Source organism: Pleurodeles waltl, chromosome 2_2, assembly GCF_031143425.1.
Source record: "Pleurodeles waltl isolate 20211129_DDA chromosome 2_2, aPleWal1.hap1.20221129, whole genome shotgun sequence".
Lineage (NCBI taxonomy): Eukaryota > Metazoa > Chordata > Amphibia > Caudata > Salamandridae > Pleurodeles > Pleurodeles waltl.
The window spans coordinates 1,059,382,612-1,059,408,597 of NC_090439.1; the positions used below are offsets into that span (position 1 = coordinate 1,059,382,612).

Here is a 25,986-nt window from a genome sequence, read left to right on the forward strand (position 1 = left end):
CAAACGTACGAATATATTTTTGTTGGAAGGATTTTCCAATTGAGTACACACTAACAGTCCCATATGCCCTCCGCTTACGGCTTACGCATGTATCTCTTCCCAAAAAATAGGTGGTATGCTATCCCTCCCTCGTGTGGACAAAATGCGCCCTTTCAAATCCCAAGCAGATGGAAGAGGAGTAGTCTTGGGAAGGAGATGTGAACTTTTATTTAACTGACCTGTAGAAGAGAAATCAAGATATCTGTCTTCAAAAATAATAGGAAGAGAGTTCCAATCTCCATCGATTTCCAGGCATTCGGCGGGAAGCGGAGGCATGCTGGTGAGGTATTCCGAATTTCGTACTTCTGCTGAAATTTGGCTCTGATTTTGGATCCTGTACGTTAAGTGTGAAGGGGGAAAATAGAACAAATTCTGAAATATGAATAAAAAAGCATGCAAGGTGGATTTGATGCACAAATAGCTCATCCGGTAGCTGCCAACATTGCCCTTCCTATATGTGTGACATTTCCACTTTTGGAGCGCAGTTATGTGTGACATTCCATGCCTTGTGTGTGACACTTATGTGTGACACTTTGAATTATATTTTTTTGCGCGTTCTGTCCATATTATAATATTGATTTCAGAAATAATACACTGTAATCCATTACATTGCACTGAATATGCAGTAAATCGGACATAATTCATGAAGCCTAGTTCTAAAAAGGTATATTTCTCTGTGCATTTTTGTTATCATGCTACATTGTAAAGCAGCATCATTTAAACTGATAATGTTCCATAGATGAGTGATGTGAATGAACGTGTATTATAGGAGTCGACGCCTTTTGAGATTTACCTTTATCGTGGGACAGAATGGTTGTTAGTGTAGTTTGCCTTTCTGTGTAGAGAACAGTATTCCACTGATGGCATAAGCTGTGCTTCAATAATGGTTATTCTTCAGCACATCACTCATACTCTCTTTCTTCTTGCGTGTGTCACTGAGTGACAACCTAGAGCTGTGCAAATAAAAGCCACTCCTGCCTCTCTGTCACCCTACTCGGGCCCTGTCACCATCCTTACTGGCAGACTGAGATATTGCTCTGGTGCTGATCTGTGCCTGCCACTGTAAAATACGTGCTCTGTTCACCATCGAGCCTCGAAGAAACAGTGGGCCAGATTTACAAGGCTCTAGCGCCACTGAAACATCACCTTTTGTGACACTCTGGTGTGGCTGTGCAGTGCACCACATTTACAAGGCGGCGCTAAGTCACTTTTTATGCACATAAACAATCATTCAAAAATGACAATTTGGTACTTCTATAGGTGCTGCATTATGCAGCACACATAGAAGTGCCAAATCACCATTGTAGATTGTTTATGTGCAGGAAGGGACACGTTCCTGCACATAAAAAAATCAATCCCCTCAACACAGACACCCTTGGACTATTGTGCAATTTGCTTGTGTTGGTGCTGGCAGCTAAATTTAGCGCCGGCGCTGGGGTAAACACTGCACTGCGCCACTTTTTAGTAAATCTGGCCCAGTAGCTGTTACATGATATCAGGGTCTCCTGTAGAGAACATCCTTGCTGTGATTCTGACACTTCTTTGTGTCTCCCTCTGTGGACAAACCTGGTGTGCCCTACTGAGGTGGCTCCCAAGCTTCTTTCATCAGCACGAAAACTGCACTGGCTGCCAGGCAGTAGTTAACCTCGTTGTGGTGGGCAGACCACACACTAACATGCATGTGTGTACTGCTACTGACCAACTGATTCCATAGGGAGACAACCAGGTCAGGCTACGCTGCGCTAAACAAATACAGTTCAATTGTGGGTGAAACAGCCGGTCCCGCCACAACTTGCTAGCACATCCATCTGCTGTGGTGCACCACCTGCCCCGTGTGGGTCACTGTAGTCTCACCACAGAAAGGAGACGATACTACAAAGCATGAAAAGAGGTAATACACTAAGCTTTTTAATAAGCTGCTTTGCTTGGCAACCATTTTACTTGTGGTAATGCAATACAGTGACTTAAAATGCGTAAGTAGAACACAGGATGTGTGACACTTAGTAGTGCTGCCATCGACTTGTTGAATAAGCTGCTGTTGAAATTACTTGTTTCTCCAACGTCAAATTAACCAGGAGACCAGAGGTTCGCCATTAAAAAGGGGGATTTACCTCTCAGATCAGCAAGCACTAGTGATCCTATATGTGTTGTTTGGAAACTGGCAAGTCAACAGATAAGCCTGTGGCTTCAATTAGGAGTGCCTCACAATTCCTGATTCAGCTGTACGTCCTGTTAGAGACAGCAGCAGGAAGTCTGAGGGATGTGGCAATTTTACATGAGGTGCTTGCATCGTTCTGGGAAAGACTTTGCCCCCGGCCTTTAGTCAATCCCAAAGAAAATTGTTCCTGGAATCTCTGAGTCATATGCCAAGACTGATGTAGTAGAAAGGATTTCCGATGGTATTCCCCATTGCATAGCAGTTATTTCATAGCCAAGGCACCCGGTTTTTTATTTTGCTAGATTTTTAGAGATGCAGACAGAAAACAGTGGTTTTGCTTAATTTTATTTTATTTATGTATTTATTTATTTACTTAAAAGGAAAGAAAAGACATTTGCTTTGCTTTTCCATCACTCACCATGCTGTCATTCAAGACTTCCTGGTCAATACCTTTGCAGATTGACAAATAGAAAGTTAAAAAGAATTATGAAATCTTCCTAAATAACTCTATGCACTTGATTGTACTACATTGCTGATAATATCATATGATTATATTGTTATATTTTATTTGGTTGTTTTCTAGTGCTTAAACTTAACTGGAATTAAGTGACAAGAATACATGTATTGGTTACAAATGTGGAAATGTGTTAGGCATGGCTTAATTTGTTCATGAAACACAATATACATATACATAAGTACTAATAATATGAGCAAAACATAACTATTGATAGATGAAGCCATTAAAGTGGGAAATAACTGCATCGATATCACCCCTCTGTCTTAGAATGAGGGTCACAATATCTAAGATGAAGTCTCCTTTCATTTAATTTATTTTACACACGGAATATTTAATCCAACCTGACATACATCATCTTCAAGGTAAGTGGGAAGTGTGCAAATAAAAAGCAAAGTCCCCAAGTATTGTCCTGTGGGTGGGGATCCACTGAGCATGTTTTGAGCTACATGGCGATACAGACTATTAAAGCCTGACTAAGTTGCTGGTGACAGTAGAGCATTACCTGAAAAAGGTGCAGAACCCACTTCAGTATGGATTAGACAAAATAATTTGGAGAATGAGGTACAAAGTCTTCTGAATGTCGCCCAGCCACGGAAACACAAAAATCACAGGCTTTGCAACCACAAAAAAGGCAAATATAATTTCATGTTGTATTCTGATAAGCTCAAATACTCAGCGTTGCTTCGAAAATAATGAGCCCTGAGGGAAGGGCTGGCCTGTGATCATCTGAGCTCAAGGTATTGTGGTATTTGCTAAATGCACTGAGCCTGCTTACTTGAGGCTCGTTCCCAAACAACATAGCACCATCTCTTTATATTAATTACTCTGAAATCTGGCCTGCAAAATTAATTCACAGAAGCCACATGGTTCAAAAGTGTTGACTGCTGTTTAACCTTTATAAGCAGCCTGCAACTTTCCACTTCGCACTGGTGCCTAGTCGGTCTCAATATGCCGGAGGTACTATCACATCTCGGAAGTGCTATGCCCTCAAAACTCTAATACATATACTTTATTCCAGATGTACCCAAAGTCGAGCTAAGAGAGCTGAATCTATGGAAGATTTTACCTCTGACTATGTAAAATGTTTCAGTTTAGACTCATTGTACATAAACCGAGGCTATCCCGAAATGTAGGCATGGAATCGAGTGCATATATATGGGACCCCAGTGTTAATGCATCGAGAAGAGACTTACAGATGCTCCTGAAACGTCAGCACTGCTTCCTTCTGGTGCTCTGTGAAGAAAAAGGCCTCCGAGAATCTTCTGACCTGGTTTTAAAACAAGACAACAGGTTTATTCAGTCACACAGCCTAAAGTACTAAACTGTAAACATATTTTAATGGGGGTTTGGGGTGAGTCGATTTCTTTCTATACATTGTATATACTCTATATGCTGCACAATAAAATTGTAATAAGTACTGCCTTCCTTCACCTCTTGCGTTGCAATCATATTGTCCACTGACAAGGGCAACACCAACTCCTTTACCTGTGGAAGTGTGTGGACCCTCGCGCCATTTGTGCTGAAACTGCCAAATATGTCCGGTCGGCATTAATGAATTCACCAATGTGAAAATACATCCCGGGAGATCGCTTTTAAACCTGTGGTGTGCCGAAATCCTTTGTAAAACAGTGTACGTGCATGATACAACCAACCTCTTACACATACTGTAGATAATTGATTTTAAATTAATTAGTCATTTTGAGAATGGGTTTGCAGCGTCCGCTATAATGTCACCTCTTTCTTAAACAGCACAGAAGGGCGCGTGAATGTGACGTGGCAAGCATTTTAACATTTATTTTATTTATTAATGTGTTTATTTATTTGTGCGTTTATTAATAAGTTTTATAAAGTACTATCTTTTCTGGGTTACTTTATAGGACTCGGTGGATGTATTATTGGGTGAGATAGAGTTCAGGTGGATGGGTATTTTTTCTTAGTGAAGAACTTTTTGATTGAAAAGGTTGGTTAGTTTTGTTTAATGCAAGTCAGAATAGGCTGATTTCAAACATAGGATCCTAGGTCCGTTTATGATCTGAATGATCCTTGGTGATTCCTTGCTGATTCGATTGGCAGATGCTTAGCAAGGGCTCTGGGTAGGGCGTAGTGTGGTACCCGTTTCTGTGGGTATGCCACGCCTTTGCCACGATATGATTTGTGAGGTGGGGGTAAGGGGGGGTGCACAGGAACCTGAACTAGACTGCCTTGAATGGAGCCAGTGAATTGCTTTAAGGCTGCCTTACAAATGTTAATCCAGAGTATTGTTGTCGGTTATAGAGAGCTTGTACAAATTCGCAAATTACGCATGCACAACTCAGCCCCATTTCACAAAAACACCTCACTTATGGAAGAGGAAGTTGTATCTATAAGTGACTTATATATTTGAAATTTTCTTTGCATAGACAGGGAAGCGTCGGAGGAGAGATCTGTGAAGTGCACTGCAAACGAGCCGATCACCCACACAGCTGCGAATTCGAAACGCATTTTAAAAACATATGTGTGCATCTAAAAATGCAGAAATTGCACACAAAGGTGAAAAAATCGGAGAAAAAGTCCACCTAACCCTCCCATTTTCAGAAGATGTGATCAGAATAAATATTTCAGGGAAACATCTTTCCTAACCCTGTGGGCGCGCGAGATATGCAGGGCCTTATTTATACTTTTTGGTGCAAAACTGCACTAAGGCAGTTTTGCCCCAAAAAGTTTTGCACCGGCTTGCACCATTTTTTAGCACCAGCTGGGCACCATATTTATGGAATGGTGCAAGCCGGTGCAAAGGGTAGGCTAGCTTAAAAAAAAATGACGTTAGGCAGTTTTGAGTCAAAATAAATGATTCTGACCAGATTAACATCATTTTTTGACGCTAAGGGGCATATTTATAACCTGTTTGCACTGAATTAGCGTCATTTTTTTTTAACTCTAATTCAGTGCAAAACTAACTCCATATTTATACTTTGGTGCTAGACCCGTCTAGCACCAAATTTATGGAGTTAAAGTCATTTTTTGGAAGTGGAAACCTACCTTGCCTTAATGAGATGCAAGGTAGGCATTCCTGTGCAAAAAAAATGACTCTATGGCCTTAACACCATATTTATACTCCCATGTAAAAATGGTGCAAGGGAGGGAGGAGGGGTCAAAAAATGGGGCAAAGCTAGCTTTGCCCCATTTTTTAAGACCTGGGTCAGGGCAGGTGTTAGGGGACCTGTGGCCCTATTTCCATGGTGGAACACCATGGAATAAGCCCAGAGGTGCCCTCCCCAGGCCCTAGGGGCACCCCCACCCACACTAGAGGGACTGCGAGGATGGGGGACCCCATCCCAGGTAAGTGCATTTTATTTTTGAAAGTGCCATAGGAAGCCCTGAAATGGGCCCCCATACATGGCACCGGGTGCAATGGCCATGCCCAGGGGAACCCAGTCCTCTGTGCTGGCCACTGGGGTGGTGGGCATGACTCCTGCCTTTTCTAAGGCAGGAGTCATGTGGCATGGTAGGTTTAGCACCATAAAATGACGCTAATCTGGTTAGAGTCATTTTTTTTTACTCTAACCTGCCTAAAGCCATTTTTTGGTGCTAAACCCTCTTCTTCCATACTGCCAGTCCCACCCGACTAAAGTCATTTTTTTAAACTCTAGCCTACCCTTTGCACCGGCTTGCACCATTCCATAAATATGGTGCCCAGCTGGTGCACAGAAACGGTGCAAGCTGGTGCTAAACTTTTTGGTGCAAAACTGAGTTAGTGCAGTTTTGCAGCAAAAAGTATAAATAAGGGCCAATATTTTGTAAGTTTGCGCCACTTTTGTGTCATAAAATGACGTTAATGCGGTGCAAAAAAAGTTTAAATCAGGGCCTTGATGCTAGATGGGTCTAGCACCAAAGTATAAATATGGAGTTAGTTTTGCACCGAATTAGAGTAAAAAAAAATGACACTAATTCGGTGCAAACAGAGTATAAATATGCCGCAGAGTATAAATATGCCCCTAAATATGGCGTTAAGGCCATAGAGTCATTTTTTGCACAGGAACGCCTTACCTTGCATCTCATTAAGGCAAAGTAGGTCTCCACTTTCAAAAAATGACTTTAACTCCATAAATTTGGTGCTAGAGGGGTCTAGCACCAAAGTATAAATATGGAGTTAGTTTTGCACCGAATTAGAGTAAAAAAAAATGACACTAAGGCCCATATTTATACTTTTTGACGCTAAACTGCGCTAACGCAGTTTAGCGTAAAAAAATTTAGCGCCGTCTAACGCCATTCTGAAGCGCCATGCGGGCGCCGTATTTATGGAATGGCGTTAGCCGGCACAAGCAGACCGGCGCTGCCTGGTGTGCGTGGAAAAAAACCACGTAGACCAGGCAGCGCCGGCGTAGGGGGAAAATGGCGTTAGGGCGTCTTAAAATGGGGCAAGTCAGGTTGAGGCAAAAAAATCGCCTCAACCCGATTTGCGCCATTATTTTCGACGCCCAGACGCCATTTAAATGACTCCTGTCTTAGTAAAGACAGGAGTCATGCCCCCTTGCCCAATGGCCATGCCCAGGGGACTTATGTCCCCTGGGCATGGTCATTGGGCATAGTGGCATGTAGGGGGGCACAAATAAGGCCCCCCTATGCCACACAAAAAAAATAAAAAAATATAAAAAATTATACTTACCTGAACTTACCTGAATGTCCCTGGGGTGGGTCCCTCCATCCTTGGGTGTCCTCCTGGGGTGGGCAGGGGTGGCAGGGGGGTCCCTGGGGGCAGGGGAGGGCACCTGTGGGCTCATTTTGAGCCCACAGGCCCCTTAACGCCTACCCTGACCCAGGCGTTAAATAGTGGCGCAAATGCGGGGTTTTTTGACCCGCCACCTCCCGGGCGTGATTTTTGCCCGGGAGTATAAATACGACGCATTTGCGTCGCCGTCATTTTTTTAGACGGGAACGCCTTCCTTGCATCTCATTAACGCAAGGAAGGCGTTCACGCAAAAAAATGACGCTCTTTACTCATACTTTGGCGCTAGACGCTTCTAACGCCAAAGTATAAATATGGCGTTAGTTTTGCGCCGAATTTGCGTCGAAAAAAACGACGCTAATTCGGCGCAAACGGAGTATAAATATGCCCCTAATTCGGTGCAAACAGAGTATAAATATGCCCCGCAATGTTTAACCTCTGCTCACGCGGAGATTATCATTTGCAGATGGTCTCTTACGCATAACCCACAAGATGTGTGTGCTCCACAGGGGAAGGTAAGTCTGTGAGTCACCTGGACTATTATACATAGGCACAGTTCAGGCATGTTGGAACATAACAATTTTCTGAGTGGATCAAGGAACACGTCACGTGCAAACCTTTCATTTTATTGCATGTCCGCCCTTTATAATATATGCACTTTCTCTTCCCTCAGGTAGAGTATTTAAATTGAAATTTCATTCCCCTTCGTCAGATTTCTTGTTCTAGACTCCTTCCATTTGGTTTGTCCTCGTTTGCCTTTCTCTGATCTTTGCACCAAATTCTGAGACAGGTTCAACATAATTTTCGCAGGTCGCTCAAAGGTGGCTCTGGGAATGATTTGAAAAGTGCATGCAGGATCTTGGCATGTCAGGGCATCATTCATCTAGCTACACAAGAGAATGCCTCTGTGAAGCACCTAACGAGGTGAACGGTGCCACTAAACATGGCGTAGATCTGTAAGGAGAAACACATGATTTTAGCAAAGTAGATGTAGCTTTCTATTCTTCTGAGCTTGATAGACTGACTACTACAAACTGGACAATGTACCAAATGTTATCTACAGTGCACAGCAATGGCATAGGTGCATTATGAAGCGCTATAAATAAAAGTCACTATTTTATTATAGGGTGACAGCTAATACTTCCTTGGCCCACCACACTCTCTAGACCCATTGATTGAATTCACTGGGACTGTAGGCAGGACGTCTACAAGATCCAATTCTTCTGATGATGGCTGGTAAAGCTCCATGCCCATCTCGTAGTCCTCCCCTCATTGCATTAATTCCAAGTCCGTATATTTGTGCTTTGCTACTCTGCCACTCTCTGACGACTCTTCATGATTTAGGACATCTCTTCAACTTCGATGACATCAACTAATCTGGCTGATATGCATATTCTACATTTGACAACTTCTACAATGTAATTCATTAGGAGAGGAAAAATACTAGGCATTAGGACTTTAGTGATGGCCTCCACACACCTACAAAAGGACTTTATTCATTACTACCACATTTTTATTGTACTTGAGACAGGTATTCTTACATTGTTATATGTATATTCCGGATGGTTACATCTAGGACGGTGTCAAATAAATTGATGAAATTCAAGTAGACTGCAACTATTGTAACTATTGCAAATCAAAAGCTAATTTCATATCAACCTCTCTTTTCTCATATACTCTACTCTCTTCCAACCATATGTTTTTAAAACTGTCCTTAAATGCTTGCTTGTCAGTGGTGGGGGGGTGCATCTGCTTGTCCGTAGGTGTATGAGACATTCATGAATTGTTCTAGACTACATCTGATCTTGCCAACAGAACACACAGGAGCCTGTAGTAATTGCAACATGTATTAATCTCTGTGTCACTGATGCGACTCCATTTTTGACTACTATGGTCACTGAAGTAATCATAGAGCAGAGAGGACGTTGGGGTCCAAAGGAGGACCTGATAAGACTCCCTCTATAATTCCTGTGGTAAGGGTGAACAGAACACCGGCATCTGTAGGCTATTAGGTATCTCATTGTTTCATTTTGCTCTCCTCCTGATCTCTACTGTGGGTGCAACAAAGAATGAGACTTCTTCACTCTTCTATGTCACCCGGAATTGCTGCAGTAGGTAAGGCCACCAGAAAGGAGAACAACACTGGAGGAGGATGCTTAGTGTGTGTTAGTGTCTTCCTCTGTTCCAAATGCCCTGAGTGAGGAGGGGGCTTAAATATTGTGCACAGGTAGAAGAAACCATATTGCTGAGCCATCCATGCCCTTTAGCTAGTGTGAGACAATGGAGAAAATGTGACCAGATCCAGGAAGCATTCTACTCCAGTTGCTGTTCTACAGCAACCCTGATGTTTCCACTGCTGAAGCTGGAGCAGAGAGCACTGAAATTATGCTTCAAAGCAATGTTTTGGTAGTCTGTCTTATTTCCAGCATAGATACCAGTTCAGCAACATGGGGTAAAGCCCAATAAGGGAATGGTGGTGTGAAAAGATCACATCAGAACCTGTATGGTTGCAACTTGAAAAGTTAGGCTAAACATGGTCATGGCTGCATAAGATAATCTGCAACATCTTACTAAATAACTGCATGTTAGAAATTGGGTTTATTGTTGGCAGAGGTATGCACCCTGTCCAAGCAGGAACCACAGTCCTAGTCAGGGTAAGTCAGATACACACTAAAAGTTAACCTGTGCTCACCCTCCGGTAGCTTGGCACAGAGCAGTCAGGCTTAACTTAGGAAGCAATGTCTAAACTACATGTGCAACTGTTCAAACAGTAAAATAGTGAAAACATCACACATGAATAATCCACACCAGGTTAGAAAAATAAAACTTAATTTAATGAACAAAACAAGACCAAAGTGACAAAAATCAAATAAATAAAAGTAAAGATATGAATTTTTAAAGATTAAATGTGCAAGAAGCCCTTAGAAGCAAGGAGTGCCTAGGGGATATCTGGTCATGCTGGACCGGGACAAAGTCAAGAGTTCAAGCAACTTGTGATGGACTGCAGGCCGGCTACAGGACCCATGAAGGGCCCACAGAGCAACAGTTCCTTAATCCTTGTTGCAGCAGGAGATGTGCCGTTGGTCCTCCCCCAGTAGGGCTGTTACACTGGAATTCTCCACACAATGGCTGTGATGTGTCAGGTCCGGGTGTGATGCGCCAGTTCCAGGTGTGGCAGTTCTGAATGCGATGCACCAGGTCAGTCCACGCTGGCGGGGCGATACATCGATCTTCTACATGTGGTAATAGCAGCACAGTAGTTCCGGGGTGATGAGGAGATTCCGAGTGCAATGGACTGGTCCTGGAAGTTGCAGCACTCTAAACTCACTTCCATGGGCCCTATACTAGGGTGGCACCACTTGGAAGAGCAGGACTTACAGCACGTAAAGTCCAGGTGCTGTTTGTAGATGGAAGGGAAGTCTTTGATGTCCCTGAGAGTTCAGAACAGGAGGCAAGCCAGCAAGCCCTTGGAGTTACTTTGGTTCTGGGATAGAGAGATGCAGGTCCAGTCCTTCCCACTCCCAGGACAGAGGGCAGCAGACCGCAGGTCAGCTCAGCAAAGCAGTAGTATCAGAGTAGCAGCTCAGCAGAGTGGCAGTCCTTGTATCAGGACAGCAGTCCATCTTCCTGGCAGAGAATCTACAGGTCCAGAAGGGCACTCAGGTTCTGGCACCCTGGGTCCAGTAGATCGTTGTGCCTTTGAATTGGGGTAGACTTCAAAGAAGGGTCCTTGAATAGCACCGAGGCCCTCTCTTCCTACCCTGGCTCCAGACCCTGTATAAGCGGGTATGCAACTCTTTGTCTATGGCAGGGCACTGCCCTTTCAGGTGTAAATGTCAGCCCCTCCTACCAATCCTGCCCAGGTTGGCCCATCAGGATGTTGATGGCTCATCAGTCACACCTACGCTCGCTGTTTGGCTGTCTAGAGGGAATTCACAAGCCCAGCTGTCACCACATCCCAGGAATATAAGGGAGTCAGGCAGTAGGCACCAAATGGCTAAACTGAGAAAAAGCCAACTTTCTAAAATTAGCATTTTCAGAAATGCTATTTAAAATCTGACTTCACCAGGAATGAATGACATGTTTGGTAAAGCGTGCAACTACTACTAGAGTGCCCCGGCACTGAGGACAGAAGCTAACCAACAAAAACAGGAGACACCCCTAATCCCTAAACAAATGGGCTTTTAGTTGTTTTTGGAACTTAAGTTTCTCAGAAATATTTCTGAGAGGGAGGGGAAGAGTGTTCTAATATTTGGTAGCTAAGACAGAGCACGTGGAGCCACCCCATTTCTTCCTTCTGGTTGGGGGGGATATTCGAAAGGCATGCAGACTGGGAGCATAAGGATCTCAGGGGACAATAAGCGGTTAGCCTTTTTTGCAGGTGTAAAGGTCCAGTTTTGTAGAAAGCAGTATGTGCAAAAGTAAGGACTTAAAAATGATCCCTCTCTTTACCAGTAACCACAGTAACTGGTTCCGGTACAGACAGATCAAAGCATGTAAAGGCAAGTTGAATAGTAAACGTACTGCCAGGTTCTGGAATCTGGAAGGCCTATGTAGAGAACATTGGCAAAATCTATTTTTGACATAATTAAGGATTGGACCACCATTTTCTGGGCATCCCATGGCAACAATTTGAGAAATGTCCTTAACATCTTCAGAATCCAACATGGGGATTAAACCACAGCATCAATCTGACAATGAAATGACAGACCAGTGTCAATGAGACCCCCTAGGGTCTTAGCCAGCTCAGTGGGAGGAGGATGTGTGATATAGCAAGGCGGCCATGCTCCTTACCATCTGGGTAAGGAGTCAGCCCCAAAGAGCAGAATCTCCATCTTTCTTGGGTTACATTGTAAGGAGTTATTCTTGAGCCAATCCACATTTTGGCTTATTGTTATAAGTCAGCAGTAATTGGGTGTCATCCGTGTAGGAAACTACGTGGATGTCATAGGATATGCCAATGGAGTCAAATAGATATTAAAGAGAGTAGTACTCAAGGCAGATCCCTGAGGCACACCATACTTAATGAGTTTGGCTTCAGACAGGAAAGGCTTAAGCCAGACAGTGTGTTCCCTTTGTTCTAAGAAGGATTCTAACCAAGCCAAGGCATTACCCTCAACTCCGATATGGGCCAGACAACGTAACAGAATTTCATGCAAGACCATGTCAAAAGCTGCTGAGAGATTGAGCAAAATTAGGGCGGCATTCTGACCCACATCCAAAGCAAACATAATGGAGTCTGTAATCTCCATAAGTGCAGTTTCTATTCCGTGTTGGGCCCTAAAGCCAGACTGGGAAAAATGGAGGAGTTTAGAGGATTCCAAAAAGGACATGAGCTGGGTATTTTTTGATAGTCATAGTCTTAGAGACTGCAGGAAGCAAGGAGGTAGGTCTGAAGTTAGACATTATGTTTGGGTCCACATTGGATTTCTTTAGCACAGGAATAACACTCACCCTTTTCCAAGCAGGGGGAACTATTCCGGAATATAAGGAGATTGCAAAAAGCTCCTGATACATTGGAGCCAGTGTGTCCCCAACCAGTTGCACAATAACAGGAGGGAAGTATTGAGTGCAAACTAGTTTTGTTTGTTTGAAAAAAGCCTTTGAACTCATTTATGGTAGAGAGAGTAGTTTGCTCTAGGAACTAGTTGTCTCTCATTCTTCAAGGGGACAGGTTAGATGTATCAGACACATTGGGGGTTATTCTAACTTTGGAGGAGTGTTAATCCGTCCCAAAAGTGACGGTAAAGTGACGGATATACCACCAGCCGTATTACGAGTTCCATAGGATATAATGGACTCGTAATACGGCTGGTGGTAAATCCGTCACTTTTCCGTCACTTTTGGGACGGATTAACACCTCCTCCAAAGTTAGAATAACCCCCATTGTCCTGTATTTTTTTAATTTTATCCACGAAGAAAGTGTTTAATTGAGAGCAGTAAAAAAAACTTGTCTCCAGAGGGGGTGAAACACATGTTGGATCTGTAAAGTCTGATACAATTTAAATCATTTCCTTATCATTATTTTTAGCTTCATCAATTAGATTAGAATAGTAGGCAGCACATGCTAATTTCAGGCAGACCCTCAGAGCTGCTTTATAACAGCCCTTCTCAGTGGTATCATATTCTTTCCTCCAAAGGCATTCTAACCTTTTGCAAGCCTTTTGCCCAGCTGTCAGTTCACAAGTGAACCCGCGGGTGGACTGTGATTGTCTTATAGTCTCTGCTTTAACAGCTGGAGCGGCTATATCAACAGCCTCCGTTAATCAGCGTGTGACTTTGTCCTCATCTGATATATTATCCACTGAGAGTGTCGGCTTGGTGGAGTCAAGACTATTCTTCAATAAAGATATATCCACTTTATTCCAGGCACAGTACGACTGGCATGGTCTAGGCCTCCCTTAATTTTTCAAGGCTGACAAAAGCCATGAAAAAGGAAGATGGAAATGTTCTGAACATGTCTCCATCTTTATATTGGAGAAAATAGCATCAATACTGTACAGTGGCCTACCTTATGTATAGGGCACAGTATTGATGTAAAGAGATCCAGGTCAGCAAAAGAGTCACATAGTTTTAGCATAAAATGATCTATAGAATTGTCTAATTGGATATTAAAGTCCCCTAAAACAGTAAAGTTTAAATAGTTGAAAACTCTTGGCTTAAGGCTGGGGAGACAGAATTGAGGAAATCATCAGCATAGCACCTCCACAATAGAACATTGCTCCGAGGGGGAAATAACAAATCCCGTGGCTTCAGTACCACAAGTTGTGATTTTAAATTGTAAATCCGGAGATTTTAAATGTGACAAACATATATCTTCCAAATTTCAGAATTACACTTATAAGATGTAATAAGGTAACCCCAATGTTATCCTAAGCGAGAGAGAGTCCTTGCAGTAGCGAAAAAGAAATTTGGGAGTTTTTCACAACTAGGACATGTAAGACTTAATGGTACATGCCCTGCCTTTATAATACATTGCACCCTGCCCTGCGGTTCACTTAGAGCTGTCATTAGGGGTTACTTCTTAATCTTGCCTGGTCAACCGGTACACTTTAAAACTGCACCCACAGACTCTCCAGTGGCAGGCCTGAGACAAGGTTAAGGGGCTACTTAGGTGAATGGCACAATCAGTGCTGCAGGCCCACTTGTAATATTTAATTTATAGACTCTAGGCACAAGTAGTGCACTTTACTGGGGACTTATAAGTAAATTAAATATGACAACTGGGGTGCCATGTTGCCATGTTTTAGGGGAGAAAGCACACATACTTTAGCACTGGTTAGCAGTGGTAAAGTGCACAGAATCCTAAAACCAGCAAAAAAAGTCAGAAATTGGAGGGAGGCAGACAAAAAGGTGGGGGAGAGACCATCTTAAGGCTGTCAGGTCGAACACTGCCCCAATATATAAAATTATTAGACAAAGAAATATGAGGATATTTGATGGTGTGTGAAACAGCAGATTAGATTGTGCTGGACTACACATTTACATGAGGCATACTTTGTAAAACAAATAATGAACGTATCCACAATAGGGTTTCCCCTGGGTATATGTGACTGCACTCTAGTAAAGTGGTCTTTTAAGCCACTTCTGTGTGGGAAAATAAAATTGCACTGATTGTGCCACTTAAGTAGCCACTAACGAAGACGCAGGCTGGCAATTGAGGAGCCTGTATGTCCAATTTACACTGCCATGGTGACCTGGAAAAGTAACCCTGTTGCCAGGCCCAAACCTTCCCTTTTTATACATGTATGCCACCCCCCCTAAAGTAGGCACTGGACAACCCCGAGAGCAGGGTGCAATGTGTTTTAAAGAACAGGACATGTACTTGTAAGTTGTACATGCCCTAGTGGTGAAAAACTCTCAAAGTCGTTTTTCACAACAGCAAGGCCTGTCTTTCCCATAGGATAACATTCAGTGTAACTTACAATCTGGAAGAGATAGGTTTTTCAAGTTTGGTGTTTCTGGAACGAAAAATTTAAATCACAACTCATGGTGAAGTTGGATTTTAAATAGTAATTCGGAAAATGTCACTTTTAGAATGTTGGTTCGCTGTAGCCTCTCTCCACCGCAGTCGGCGTGAACTTCAGAAATTTTGCCTGTCTGGCATGACCAGATATCCTAGGTTGGTGCTTCTTGTTTCTAATTGCTATTTTACATTTTATTCTTCAAACATTCATTTCTCATGTTCTACTTTTTCTATATTTGTCGTTTTCATCTTGTTTTATTTATTAAATTAAATTCTATTTTTCTAATGAGGTGTGGTATCTTCTTTTATGGTGTTTTCACTGATTTACTGTTTGAAGTGTTGCACAAACATTTTACACATTGCCTCTTAAGGTAAGCATGACTGCTCTGTGCCATGCTACCTGAGGGTGAGCACAGGTTTATTTAGGGTGTGTTTGTGACTTACTCTGACTAGGATTGTGGTTCCTGCTTGATCAGGGTGCATACCTCTTTCAACCAGGAACCCAATTTCTAACAAGGATGTACTTGGCCTTTGAGAATGCACCTAGGGCTGTGTAATGTTACCTGGGCCCGCAAAGCCTCACCTGACCATACAGTGGTTTAACCTGGGGTATGTGATAGCTGCATCTGGTCATATATCTACTGCGGCTTGGCATCATGTGCAGATGATTGCAACAACTGGGTGTGGTGAGGCTGAGCTGACCCTAAGATTGCAGAGTGTATAACATGTGATCTACTCATGATTATCACAGCTGGTTTTTAGTTAAGATATTACTGCTAACATGAATAGTATTTAACACTTTTAAATATAAATATATTTAGTTGTGTGCAATGATTGTATGTTATCAGTGCTTTGTTTTTACTTACCGTAATCTTATTCGGGGTCATTGGTAAAATGAGGCTACTCATAGTGATAGCCTAGGGGTTTCCTTTTATGTGAGTATCTCGCCTGTAGCATAACTGGAGTATTGAGGGAAAAGTCACTTAGATTAGATCTTGTTCTGTTATACGGAATTTACCGCCTCTGACTCCTAATAATATATATATACATTTGGTGGTTCTATTAGCGCCCTAAATTAAATGTTTTTTTGCTTTTGCTCAGCGGTTTCTTACCTTCAATCCACATCTCTATATGATTACAAATCTTCAATTGAGTGCACATTGTTCACATAATAGAGGCATTTTTTCTCGGTTTGGTTGGCGGTGGTCTGTAGTCAGTATAATTTCATACAGCTTTTTATTAGTTTAAGAAGCATGACTTGAGTTGAGCGCTACTATTCCAAATGAATGGCTTACATTACGAGATAGTATAAGATAAAATGTGAAAATCACATATTCTCACATAATTACTGAATGTTTTATATATTCCTTCGAATTTACTCCAAAGCAGCTTGGTATTTTAATTGGAATGAATATGCGGTCTCAATTTAAAATAAGTGACCAAAGCATGATTGTGTCAGTCCATCCTTAGTTCATAATTAGCGATTGCAAATCCCTTAAAATGTCCAATCCAGAATGACTCAATACAATAATAACCATGCTTATATGATGCAATACAACTTCTGAAATAGTGCAGTTTTTCAGGTTAAAAAATGTATTGTACAAGAAAGAGCTGTACTAACTTTGTATGAATAAAGGCTTAGTCAATAAAACACTTAGGACCTCATTTCAACCTTGGTGGGTGTCGGAGGCCGCCCGCCAAGGTTGAACCTCAAACGCAAACCCACCGGCCGCATTTCAACATCCACGCTGGGCCGTAACTTTGCAGCCGGCTCCTAATGGAGCAGGCAGCAATGTGGCGGTGCGGCAGGTGCAGCAGCACCCGTCGCACTTTCCACTGTCTGCAAAGCAGACAGTGGAAATCGTGATGGGGCTGTGCCTGGGGGCCCCTGCACTGCCCATGCTCTGTGCATGGGCAGTGCAGGGGCCCCCAGGGGCCCCGCGAGTCCCCTTACCACCAGCCGACAGGATTGCGACCGCCGGGACCTCCATGGTGGTGAACCCCCGGTCCCCGCGGTGTGACAAAATGTGGCATTTCGTACCACCAGCCTGTTGGCGATATGATCAAGAAGTCCATCTAATGGACCCATTACTGAGTAACCGTTACACAGGATTACATATGTCACTTTGCTCTATTTAGCGAAGCGTGACACCCCACCACCCTGAAATCATGGGCATATTTAAGAGCCCCTAGCAACTCCTTGCTCCACATTGGTGGGTTGTTTTTTTACGCTAATGTGGGCCATCGAGGTCGAAATCGCTGTGCCAGATTTAAAAAGTGGCGCAATGCACACATTGCACCACTTTGTAACCCCCTTGTGTAACGCTATGCCTATTCCAGGCATAATGTATGCAAGGGGGGTGTTAGTTTGGCCCTAACTCTGAACAGTACATCAATAACATCACAAATTCTGATGCTATTGCCCCCTACCCTCTGCTTTGATGCGCTGTATTTTAAATACGGTGCACCCATGGTAGTGGTAGTGGGGTGCTAAGGACCCCAAGGAAAGTAGCGCTGTACTGGATGCAGCACCACTTTGCTTAAATCTGCCCCTCAGTTTTCACAAATGCTCCCCATAGTTGTGGATGTCACTTGTGGTCCATTACTCATATTTGTGGTGTTCCTAGCATTTCTTTCCAGGGATATGTTTTTTCTTTGTAAGAGGGTAAAGATGTTCACAATTGTATGTTGATAAATCAATAAGAGAGACTTCGTGCTACCAAAATATCACAAGCAAAGGACAGAAGAGCAAAATATTGAGAAGGTAAGTGTGTATAGGTAAGGATAGATTTACTGTTCTTGACTCCACGTCTACGTACCTTGATGAAAAATATATTGTCAATATATATATGCTGAGTTAAGTAAAGTACCCTACACTTACCTATATTGACTCACCTTCAAGATATGTTGCTCCTTGATATTGTGTCCACGATACTCTGGTAACACAATATTCTGAAGTTGATACTAATGCGGCATACTGATTTTCACATAATGACAGAACATATACTGGACCTGATTCCCAAAGCTTTTTCTATGAGTAGGATCCTGCTCCTGGTTGAAGATGCGTATCAGGCCTGGAAAACTGTAACTCACATCTACGTATGCTATAAGACTCACCTACTTAAAGAACATTCTTTGTGATTCAGGCCTGGATACGCAAGTGTAACTCCCACCTACGTTTGCAGTAAGACAAAGTTCATAGAGAAAACTGTGAATCCCACCCACTGTTTTCACACAGATTACAATCATTCAAGTACGCTATTTCAGTTTGTTTAGCTAACATCAATAAAATAAATACAATGATTTCCTCAACATTGCAATCATCCTGTCTGCACCAATGCAGCAATTGCTCACACATTTCCTTCAATCTCACCCTTAAGGTGTGGTGTTCCTGAGTTAGGTACTCTGTGACTTCAGGATGCAGTGTTACAGATTCCAGGAACTGGGTCCACAGTGTGAATAGCTGGGAGCAAAGCCATGTCACATCTTTGCTTATTTGATCTGTGATCTTTTCTGGGTTCGCCTTCATCTGCAGAAAAAAAGTTGGTTTTATTTTTCGTCTACGAATACAGCGGTCCATTTACATCAATTAACCATGAACACCAACAGAATTAAAACGTACTAAATATCAATAGGATTGATACATACTCAATGGAGGCAATTTTTAAAATCTGAAATAAATTGACTAAAGGGTTTCTTGGCAGATGTTTACCTGTTCTCTCTGAGTGTGAAATGCACCATGACCCACATGTACCGGTGCAATATGTGAAGTGCACACGTGCATCAGTATTCTATGTACCTAATCATCAGTTTGTGCACATCCCTAATTTATGTATAATGCAAATGTACATGTTACATTTTTCATCAGAATGGTGCACATTTTATGAAGTTGTCATATGTAATTTGTGCATTACTCTGATATTTCAAACGAGCTCCTTATCCCACTTCTCATTGCAACGATACCTCCCGGGTAACCAAATGCATTGAAAGGTTACCTTATGGAGAAACATAACCCAACATACACTCTTAATAGACCTTGATCCCCCAACGCGTGCCCCTCACCTCGCTGCTGCTGACTCCGAGCGTGTCCTCCCAGGTTTTCTCACTAACCTTCTACTTGTCTGTGCTGTAATTTGGCTGGCCATCATCAACCCTTCGTGCCCTCCTCCATTTGTATTATGTCCCCCTCGACCATTACACAGCCATTTTCTGCTGTTGTTTGTGGTTAAATTCATATGTGGCATCACTTGTGTGCAGATTGTTTGACTGAAGTTCCACTTTAGGCCACATTACGGATGCCTGTAGTTTGGAAGGGGAGATATCAAGGCCGGAACTACCATTTACAGCCGGTACAACCCACCTTCAAGCCCTAGGCATTCCGAGATGATGGTTGCGGGAATCACCACATGCTTCCCTTGTAGCGCTGCAGGGTTCGAATAAGGGATGGGCTGTTCCTGCAGAGCTGCTTTCATTGGGCAGGGCAGTATTAATTCAGGCATGTCTATCCTCTTCTCTCATACTAAAGCCCTATCTTCTTAAACAGTAGTTTGTAAGGTGGTTAGTATGTTGCTCGAATCTAACTGCAAAAATGATACCCAAACCTCTGGTAAAGGTGTGTATGCCATATTGCAAGAGTCTGATTTAAAATGTAAAACAGGCAGTAAATACCGCCTGTCAAAGACAATTCTAAGGGGATGCTGTGCTGCTTGGGTAAAAACATTGGCAAAGCCAACGGGTTCCAAAGGCCAGACCTGTTGGCTGTGGCAATGCTTGTTTTCAATACTGTTAACAATATCCACGCTAACACACCAATAATGAATACCAATTTCAGAAATGAAAATCAAGGGGCAACAGCTTCCAAACAAATGTAAGGGATTCAATAAATAAAAACTACCGTCTTTTGTGGCACCTCCGGGAAGCATTTTGCATTTTGTAGAATATCAGCCATAATTAGCAATGCTAAAAGTGAAATTAAAAGCTCCAGAACTCGACCTGCTGTTATAAAGAAGTTGGAACTGGCTAAAGGTGTTATAGGTGATATGGGAACATTTGGCAGACATACCCTTAGAAGCAACTTTTGCAAGTACCATTTAACATTCTCTCAACATTAGATATGCGGTGGCTATAATGGGTGACACAGTTTTTGTGGATCTTTAAACAGATAGACTGCAATTGACACAACACCACATTTCACTTAAACAACAAAACAGCAGCACAAAATAATAATATAACAAAATCCCAATACAACCACAAAATAACCTAAAAACATAACAGAATCTATGCCTAGAAAAAAGGCTTAACACAACAAGACAGCCACGCAAACGTTTTGTTTTTGTGGTAGGTGGTGGTGTTGTGTTTTAGCTGTGGCTTCATTGTGATTTGGTTTGGAGTTGCATTGTTCAATTGCTGTGGTGGATTATGCTGAGGTGTGCTTTGTGGTAGGTTATGTTGCTTTTTGATTTGGTATGTACTGCAGTTTTGTATTTTGCTGATGTGTTTTTTCGTTGGCGAATTCGAAGGTTCTTAAAATACTGTCTTTCACTATTTAAACACCCCAAAATGCATGTTCGTTCAATGACCTTGTTTGACCCCTGATAGAAAATGTGATATTTACTTTCCAATATCCAACTCTTTTACTCCCACTTATTTTTAATAAAGCCAACTCCAACTCGCATTTACTACTTAAAATCTTTAGTGTCACTTAGACCCACTTAACTTATTCATCTCCTTTATTTAAAGACCCTGGTGTCTGTGATTTTCAAAAATCATATATTAAGAAGGAGGTCACCAAAACGCTCATTCTTGTACTTGTGATATTGATTGTGTCTTCTTTGCAGCCTCTCCCAGCTTTTGGAACATACTTCTTTACTGTTACATGCCAAAACCAATATGCTTTCATTTCTGGTAAACTTAAGTCCTGGCTTTTCAGTCAATAACCACTAACCTTGCAGACCATATACCCTAATGTCAAATTTGCTGCTTTCCCTTATGCACATGATTTTTGTTATTATGCTTAGTGGCGGCTGGTGACCTTAAAAAGTGGTGGGGCGTAATCCTTGACTCAAATTCTAAAGAGCATTTTCTTGAAGGGTTATCTCACACTTTCTTGCAGTAAGTTTACTGTGTCACTCTGACTCAGTCTATTTGGTCTTACTAATTTACACAGTCTCATTCATTCTACTCTGGCCCGCTCTTTCTCCGTCCCACTGATTCTCACTCATTCTTAATTACTAAGTCTTACTGTGACTCAGTATCACGCACAGTAACACTCAGTTACACTCACTGTCATTCTCCTTCACTCGCTCACATTCATTCTCACACATACTGGTTCTTATTTCTACTCATTCTCACACCACTCTGACTCATTCCTTCACTGACTCTCTCTCACTTTAACTCACACAAGTAGTCACACAGACATGCTCACAGTGCTGGGGTTTCACCATCTCTGAAAAATAATCTCTGACGTTCGATGCATGCACCTTCATTTACCTGCATCAGCAAGCAAACAATGTCACTAGCTGCCTCAGTTTGTTGCTGGACCAGAAGCGGTCTGCATTTTATTTTTATTATATCAAGAGTGAATCGCTATTCACTCTTGATACAATAAAAATGACCACACAACAAGGAGGGTGTAGTGTAGCTGTGGAGTCCATAAAGGAGAGCCACCCCTGGTCCAGGGACAACTGTCCTTCAAACCAATCCATCCACTCAAGCATACATCATTTCATTTATCCACCCCACTATCATCCATCCATTCAATTATCCATCCTTTGGCTCATCCATCTACCCTTTCGCTCCATGTATCCATCCTTTCACTCCATCCATTCATCATCCTCCCTTTGGATCCATCCATCTATCCACCCTTTCACTTAGCCATCCATCCTTACAGCCATCCATCCACCCTTCATCCCATCCATCCATTCATTCCTTCATTTACCCTTTCACTAAGCTGTCCACCCTTTCACTCAAGCATCCATCTATCCATCTATTCATCATCCATCAATTCACCCTTTCACTCCTTTCATCCATCCTTTCATCCAGACATCTATTTACCCTACCTTTCACTCATCCAGCCAATGTTTTACTCATCCATCTTTACATATATCCTTTCAGGCATCCATCCTTTCACTCATCCATCCATACTTTTACTCCATCCATCTATCCATCCAATCACCTAGCCATGTACGCTTCCACTCATCCATCCATCCTTTCATTCATTATACCATCCATCCATCCTTTCTCTCATCATCCATCAACCCATCCTTTCACTCCATCCATCCATCCACTGTCTCTTTCACTCACACACCCTCCCTGCCTTTCACTCTTGCATTCTTACATCCATCTTTTTGCTCATTCATCCATGCATCCGCCATTTCATCCATCCATCCTTCCTTTCACTCATTCACCCTCCTAAGTTAGTTATCAGCCTGTTTCTGCTGAGCTGCAGACTGAAAAGGCCCACCACAAGCCCCATCCCACTGGAGCTTCTAAAGAAGGGGGGTGGGTTGATGATGCCCCTGATGCAGACAAAAGCTTAACTGCACACTAACCTTTTAGTCCACTAGTGCACTATTTGTCCACAGCTGGTTACTTCCATCTCTTGGACCTCTGTGGTTCAGATAAGGAGCACTCTGTTGTGCCCAGCTTCATAATGTTTTTCTCAAAGTCAAACCAAATGCAGCAATAAACATGTGCTACTGCCAGGAGAGCAGCCCCCTGCACCCCTCCTACAGTCTGTCCCTCTGTAATGATCAACACATTTTTGCCACCCACTCCCTCATTGTCCTCATTGGCCTGCCCTACCTACAACGATTGAAGTGACTAGAGCTTTGCTAAGTTTGCCCGGAGCCACTGGTCATGTGCCCCAAAAGCAACCGGATCCATGGCATTCTAATTCAGAACTCCATCTCTGACGATGTCACAGGTGTAGCTTGTAAATGCAAGTTGAAGAAAACCTTGCTCGGCTGGTACTTGCGCAATAAGACTTCTGCAGAGTTTACTAGAATTCACCAGGAGGTTCAGCACACTGTCTCAGAGCAGTGATTTATTTTCAGCTGCTCTGTGTTCTTGCATCTCCCCGGAGAGTGGAAGGGCTACGAGTGGAAGGGCTACGCCCCTATTGCCCTTGAACACCAGTCGCCCCTGATTATGCTGATCTTTTACACATACATAATTTCTTTTAGTCAAGATTTTATGTTTTAGATTAGCACTAATAAAAACTTTTAACATGATTTGACATTGTTAGACCTGTCAGCCTTAGGGTGGTCTTCTCTCAAAACTTTTGTCTTACTCCTCAATTTATTGCTGATCTCATTTTTGTTGACCTTAGCACTGTGCACAATACAACTGCTAACCAATATTAAAGTTTGTCTTTTCACTCCCGAAAACATGGCAACATTGGCTTACACCAAATTGGCAGATATAATGTACTTGTAAGTCTCTAATATAGTGGTACTACATGTACCCAGGGCCTGTAAAGTAAGTGCTACTAGTGGGCCTGCAGCACTTATTGTGCCACCCACTTTAGTAGCCCCTTAAACATGTCAGAGATCTGCTATTGCAGGTGGTATGTGTATGTTCACTTGCCATTTCAACCTGGCAAAATAAGCTTTTTGCCAGGCCTAAACCTTCCTTTTTATTATATATAAACCCTCTCTAGGCTAGGCCCTGAAGAGACCATCGGGCAGGTTGCAGTGTATGTAAAATGTAGGGCATGCACTTTTAACTATTCCATGTCCTAGTAATGAAAAACACAAATTTGCTTATTACTACTGCAAGCTCTGTATCTCCCATAGGATACCACCTGGTTAACTTATTACAATTAATAAGTGATAATCTTCAATTGGGAGCAGGTAGGAATGTTGAGTTTGGTCTCTAACAATTTTTAATTTAAAACCCTTTTTAATAGTAAAATTAGATTTTAAGTCACAATTATGAAAATTGCACTTTTAGAAAGTTGTCATTTCATGTCCTAGACATTTGGTGCCTGTATCCTGTATTACATGATTAGGTATAGATGGCAGTTTGCTCCCAGGAAGTGAGAAAAAGGGGGAATAGGTGGTAGCAGGATAGGCAATCTGTGGCTTGATGGGGGGCAGCTGTCACCTATCACACTTGCACATCAAACACACATCACATTTGCCTCTTCCTGAGCACACTCACAAATGGATTGAAACTAGTGTTTTGCGCCTCCAGATGAACTGAGACCAGGGGAGGGAGGCAGGAAACATCACTAGGGCTGTAAACCTCCAGACTTTTCTCCCAGATCAAATCTGGCACCAAGTATATTGGACCCTCAGACCCAACTCTTCAGTCTACCTCTAGACCTGTGCACAACTTCTCTGCAAGAAAGCCTGTTGCTCTGCTGTCCTGGCTTCTGAGTGAAAAGGACTAGACCTGCATCTTGAACCCAGGACCACTGGAGTGACTTCAAAAGCTAGTTGGCTGGCCTTCTGATCAAAGCCTCAGGGACAGAAAAGACTCCAAACATCTTGAATCCAGAACCTGAACTCTGCCTGCTTTGAGTATTGCCCCCCAATTGTACCACACCAGTCCTGGACCCTTGGAAGTGGGTCTGAAGGTGCTCTGTCATCCTAGCTGTGGTGTCCTGGGAAAAACCGATGCAGCTTGATGCATCTCCTTGCAGCTCTGCATTGAAATTGCTACTGCGCAACACATTTCTGACTCAGGACCTTGAATTGCAGCTCAGAGCTTTCTCAGAGCCACCATTGTGTAGCACATAGCAACCTCCATCAGCGGCCTCTTCGGAATTGCCGCTGTGTGATGCATCTCTAACATAGGACCTCACATCGCTGCCCGTACCCAATGGGAACTGCCCCTGTGTAGCGCCTCCTCGACACGGTATCTGGCAAGGCTCCACAACCAGGATTTAAGGTACTTTGTTCAGCAGGCCTCACTTCGTCCCTGTATCCAGCCAATGCTCCATCGCAGTTGGCCTAAACTTGTGACTTTGCCTCAATCAGATGTGACCAGATAAACACGGTTGGTGATTTGTGCTGCTAACCACTGTTTTTACTTACATCTTTATAACTGAATGTCTCGGATTCTACTGATTTGATTTTTTTTTGTTTTGGTTCCAATAATGTATTAAAGTTTACTCTATTTTTCTAAAATGACATGCAGTATAGTGATCTCTTTGACATGTTCACTTTTACAAGTACATTCTCTATTTCCAAATGCATACAGGTCACACTCAAATTCTCATTTGGGAAAAAACTTGAATCATGACTCAGATATTAACAAAGTCCTTCTGTCTCAACATTTCAAGTTAAAGCATTATATCACTGGTTGAAACCATTCAACTACAGCCCTTTCTTGCCCGCCCTCCCCACCCACCCGCTTCACAGTACCCCCAGTACTATCAGGGATATCAGAAATCCAGGAACCAGATTTTAAGCCGACCTCTTGTTTACACTCCAGATCAATGTCGTGGTCAAAAGCATCTATTTCCAGCTATCCGTGCTGCAGAAAATTATCCCTCTCGTTCATACTCGGAATATGATGCAGTCAACGCAAACCTCAATGGTGCCGACTACTTACTGCGACCGCATTTATCCTGAGCTCAAAGAGAAAGTTACGGG

General features: G+C 42.6%; 1 protein-coding gene across 1 annotated transcript in view; it reads right to left on the reverse strand.

The window, feature by feature from the left end:
* Nucleotides 1-25,986, reverse strand: part of FAM135B (family with sequence similarity 135 member B) — a 1,130,658-nt gene that overhangs the window by 74,521 nt on the left and 1,030,151 nt on the right. Inside the window, exons 11-13 of the mRNA XM_069220795.1 lie at nucleotides 18,759-18,914; nucleotides 3,908-3,981; nucleotides 219-373 (exon numbers count right to left, since the gene is read on the reverse strand). Of these exons, the coding sequence (XP_069076896.1) occupies nucleotides 219-373; nucleotides 3,908-3,981; nucleotides 18,759-18,914 (385 nt within the window). The remainder of the gene's footprint in view (nucleotides 1-218; nucleotides 374-3,907; nucleotides 3,982-18,758; nucleotides 18,915-25,986) is intronic.